The 4,912-nt window shown below is 39.9% G+C and overlaps 1 protein-coding gene across 4 annotated transcripts in view; it reads right to left on the bottom strand.

Annotated features, from left to right (window-relative positions):
- Positions 1 to 4,912, bottom strand: part of LOC106532055 (stereocilin) — a 21,895-nt gene that overhangs the window by 1,592 nt on the left and 15,391 nt on the right. For 2 of the 4 annotated variants that reach the window (XM_014028051.1, XM_014028042.1), the window contains 7 exons: positions 3,829 to 3,919; positions 3,583 to 3,754; positions 3,327 to 3,496; positions 2,802 to 2,957; positions 1,680 to 1,822; positions 977 to 1,125; positions 665 to 762 (listed from right to left, as the gene is read on the bottom strand). In XM_014028051.1, coding sequence (XP_013883505.1) covers positions 665 to 762; positions 977 to 1,125; positions 1,680 to 1,822; positions 2,802 to 2,957; positions 3,327 to 3,496; positions 3,583 to 3,754; positions 3,829 to 3,919 — 979 coding nt within the window. Of the gene's footprint in view, positions 1 to 664; positions 763 to 976; positions 1,126 to 1,679; positions 1,823 to 2,801; positions 2,958 to 3,326; positions 3,497 to 3,582; positions 3,755 to 3,828; positions 3,920 to 4,912 lie in introns of those variants that run through there. The other 2 variants (XM_014028058.1, XM_014028066.1) reach the window with 2 other exon arrangements.

Raw genomic sequence — 4,912 nt, 5'->3', positions numbered from 1 at the left:
TTTTAATAAATAACTTGTCCTTATCACTTCCTCTGTCTCATCAGAAGTGGAATGTTGCGGTAAGCACGCCTGCTGTTGTTTTTCTACTACATGAAGGCAGCTGCTGTATAACATTTGACCTGTCTTATGAAGCTGCTGCTTGAGGTTTTCAGAGTTTGGAGACATTGACCTGTAAAGCTCGGTGTCTGTATGTCTCTCCTTTTTGCAAAAAGCTTGATAAGAAGTTAACTCTTGTCTCTGTKTGGTTCTTTTAGATTGGGCCTGGAAAAATACCCAACAGAAGACCGCTCTTTTTTTTTTTTACTGAGAAATGAAAATGTTTGAAAAAACTAAAAAAAAAGTATAAACTGCTGAAATACCAAAAGTCAAAGCCRGAATGTCCTGAAGGAGCTGAATGTTTTGATACACAAATTGTTCAAATAGGACAAAAATTGCAGCATAAGTAACATGCAAAGCAACATACAAAACAAATGGATCTCAGTTGTGTGAATGCTTGAAAAGTATTCACACAACTTGAGAATTTTCTGCTATTTTCAAAAACAGTGAAAAAAAACCAAATGGTCAGTTTAGACTTTTTAGTTTTAATCAGCTGTATTCTTCTCATCACCACTGAACCTGGAGGTCAGTTTGAACCAACAACATTTAAACGACCGATCAAACTCACGGCCATCTTTCCAGGTGGCATCAGGGCGACAGCTTCAGGGGCGATTCCCTCCATCTGTTCTCGCAGCAGAGCTGACAGCACCAAGTCAGGCAGGCCCGCTGGAAACACAGACAAACACCGAGCTCAGATAATTAATGTTCCTCTTTTCAAATCACACAAAAAATCTAGAAAAAAAACTTTCCTCCCTGAATCCTCAAACCTAGACCCTCTGGGGTGATTTTAATTGTGCCTATCCATCTAAGAGCTGCCGTTTTTTCAAACAAGAAACTCATTTTCAGTCTCCACCTGCAGGGATAATACGCTCTGCCGTACCTGCCAGAGTCCCAATTTCAGAGAAGATCTCCGGCCCCCAGGCGCTGACCGGACCAAAGGCCTCGGGTCTGGACAAACGGGTTGTCAGAGCCTCCATCTGCTGCTCCGAACAGGGCAAGGACATGTCCCGCAGGAACAGGACGGCCACACTGCAGGAGGACAGGTTAAAGACTTCAGACTGAGGAGACACTGAATGTTTGAAGGAGTTTTGTCCTGATTTGTCCCATAAATACATGGAGTCAACTCTGTTAGCAAAGAATCTACTGAACTACAGAACAAATTTTAATGAAACTTTCAGGAAATAATCTCTTTCTCTACAACACAATTCAAGATGGTAGACAGCCAACTGAACTTTGAAAATGAAAAATCGAATTCAGTTAATTTTAAAGGTAAAGAGCTAAAATTTGGTGTAATTTTAGCTGATGGACATTTATAAAAYTCTAAGAGTTTCTCATTTTGTGAGATTTTTGCTTAAAACTAAAATAAATATGCTCAAATAAACTGTTTATCAGCACATTTTGACTTTATTTGCTGAACTCAGTCCACATTATTTATATTTATTGCAGTCTGTAATGGACACGTGGCAGRGTTTGACATCGTTTCCTTTCAAAATATTGAACAATTTCACATTTTCATGTTGTAAAAGTCATTGTTCCAGCAGGTAAYGTGTATAGATTTACTCTGATGGACTTCTCTGACAGACCTGAGGTCGTATGGGCTCAGTCGTTTGATCTCTGAGGGGTTCAGACCACAGATCAGATGACCGAACGTTGCCAGATCGACAAATGTTAACTGCTCCACCTTCTGTCTGCGTCTCCGCATCACACCTAGAGTCACCGCTCGCATCTGAGGAGTCAGATAAGAACATTTATTTTACAAGTTACCACTCCCTACCCATCAAATACGGACACTTGGTCAGGCTCCCTCTCATTATTAATTGACGTGTCGGTACAGACAGTATGTTACTGTGCTAGCTCTGTGCTAACAYAGACTGTATATGTAAATGGTAAATGGACTGTACTTATATAGCGCCTTTCTATCCATCCAGGACATTCAAAACGCTTTACACTGACAGACATTCACCCATTCACACTCACATTCACACACTGATGATGGCAAACTACATTGTAGCCACAGCCGCCTCWGAGTTGAGATGCATAATTCACAGTTTGCTGTTTTTATTTTATTTTTTTACTTTATATTTAGAGTTACTTTGCAAGACGTCTTCCCACTATTTAACTTCATTAATCTGGAATATTATTGCCAAATTCTTACTGAAATTAAATTAGAAATCCAATCCAGAAAGCTGTGTACCTATCTGATTAMATTTACCATCAATTAAACTAAAACATACTTTCAGGTGGTTGCAGGAGGTRTTTTTCTCTGATTTATTTATTAGACATGACATTTTTCATGAGACACAACCTTGACTTGCAGGGAGGGAGAAAAAAACACGATAACTTTGTGCACAAATAACTGATTTAATAAATAACGTCTATCTTTTCAACAAAGAATGGGACAGAATTTGTAACATTTGTAAAGATATTAATTCAGGAAATTATTGTACGCCCCGCTAATATTTATCCTCCAGATGCTGCTGGGGTTAGTAGAGGTTAAGTTTAGTGTTATAGTTAGGATTAGTTGTAGCACATTTGWATGTTTTTTAAAATATGAGAACTGGCTCCTCCTCCTCGTTCTCATGTCATCAATTAATGACGACAGGGGTAACCAACACTTAAATAAGTGATGCAAAGGGAGCCTGAGCAAGATGACGAGAATGTAAGTCCTGTAGCAAAAATAAAAAAWTTTAAGAATCAGAGTCTACCTTTTGAGGAGTCCAGCCCGTCAGCGTGCCCAGATGTGCCAACACGCCTGGATGGGTGAGGTTGGTGTCCTGCAGCTCTCTGTCACCCATCTCTGTCAGCACCGATCCCAGACTCAGAACCTGGTCTGCTCTCAGCTCCTTCACGGGACTGAAGAACTGAATCACATCAACACTTCCCCTCAGAATAACAACATATAAAAACACTTCAGATAGAGCTACGGTCTTATTATTGTCCCTGTAATGTTTTCTTTATTCCACAATAAGATTTTTCTTTAATATAATGTTGTTTTACAAATGTGTGTTGATGAGGGATAATATAATGTTCTCCACAGAAATCAGCCTGTGGGGAACGTTGAGGTCAGGAGGTTGTTCTGGCTGACCCACATAGAGTCTGTATCATCATCAGAACAGAACATGCTGTCATTCATGAGTCAGGGTGGGGGGGGACAGTGTGTGCAGATCCCACAGAGCTGAAAATCATACTGATAATGACACGTGGCTTTTAACGGGAGGTGTTTTCCTCACCTGCCTGAGTTTCACCCACAGCGCCCGTCGCTGCTCGGAGCTCAGAGACAAATCCTGACCCAGAACCTCCACGCACACTYTCAGCTCCTCTGCAGACATCCGACGGAGCTGGGTGGACGTCCAGGCAGAAGGAAACGTCCCCCTGATGTCTGTGCAGCTTGGAATCGGCACTGCTCAGAAAAAAAAAAAACAGATAAATTTAACCCATGTATCAGGTTGTAGTTATGGATCACGCTTTAGATGCTGCAWGTTTTACGTTTCGCCCTCCTGTTCCGTGCTTTGACAATCCCTCGAAGGAGACTCTGAGTCTGCTGTCTGTGGTAATCCTGGTCCACGCACCGGCTGCTACAGACCTCACCGACCACACTGTCCCGCCAGCGCCTCTGACCCGCCAGGACCTGCTCCACCACGTCCCTGTTCAGCACCGTCTGTTCAGAAAAACATCGTACGTTCACGCTGGCAGGAGATGTTTCAGACGACTAATGACTCGTGTCAGACTCACCAGAGGAATGGAGTTAATCTGCTTTGTGGAGAGGGCAAACACAAGCCTGCCCAAATGTTCCACGTCCCCAACCTGCCATTTGGACGGGTCTCTGGCAAACAAGGACACAGCCGCTATTATTACAGCTGCTTTGTGTAATCCATGTCTCACTGCAGGGACGACGCAGGCTTTTTACTCCAGGAAGGTTTTTAACTTCACAYTGACAATTATTTCCTTTCTTTGTAGCTTTTATAGACCAGAATATTCAATTTAACTATTTATAACAAACATTCACCTCTGCTTTAGCTTGTATTTGTACATCTAACTACAGAATTTGCTTTACTTGCAAAAATGCAGTGTGAATGCTTAATGCAGAAAGATTTTTTTCCTGAAAGCTGCTGAAGAAGCTGAMAATGTTTAGTAGCAAAACTGYTAATGTGACTTCAAGCTGACTTTTGCTGAAAGTAGAAAAACAAAAGTGAAAATCAGTAGAATAATATCAAAAATGTGTTWAAAAAAAGTYKAAACAAGTTGAAATTAGCAGACAGATGGTAAAGGGAGAGTTAAAAAACTCATATTAGCAAAAAAATGCAGAACAAAAAAGTTGCAATTTGTTGTAAAATAGCTAAAACAGCCTAAATTAGCAGAAAATAGCTTAAAAAAGGTAGCTGAAAAAGCTGGAACTAGCACAAAGAAAAGAACAGAGCATGTTTTTTTTAATTAAGTAGTAAGAAGCTTGAATTACCACAAAATGTTAATTTAGATGCAAAAAAGCTAAAATTAGCTACAAAATAGCTACAAAGTCACTAGATGGGCAGAAAACAGTTTGAAAAAGCCTAAAAACATTTAAATTAGCAGTAGAATAACTGAAAGGAGCTGAAAAAGCAGAAATAAACTAAAATTAGCACTAAAAAAGAGAAGTTGACTGAAGCTGAAATTAGCACAAAGAAGTTGAAAAAAGCAAAACCAGAACAAAAGATAAAATTACAATAAAGATATATAAACATTTTAAAGGATTTTAAGGATGTTAAAGAAAATTCTTCATGTGCAATGAGAACAAATGGCAGAAAAAGCTAAATAACTGAAAACGGACATGGCTTAAATG

This window comes from Austrofundulus limnaeus, unplaced genomic scaffold (genome assembly GCF_001266775.1).
Source record: "Austrofundulus limnaeus strain Quisiro unplaced genomic scaffold, Austrofundulus_limnaeus-1.0 Scaffold5, whole genome shotgun sequence".
NCBI classification, from domain to species: Eukaryota; Metazoa; Chordata; class Actinopteri; order Cyprinodontiformes; family Rivulidae; genus Austrofundulus; species Austrofundulus limnaeus.
This window is presented reverse-complemented; position numbering and strand designations above follow the sequence as displayed.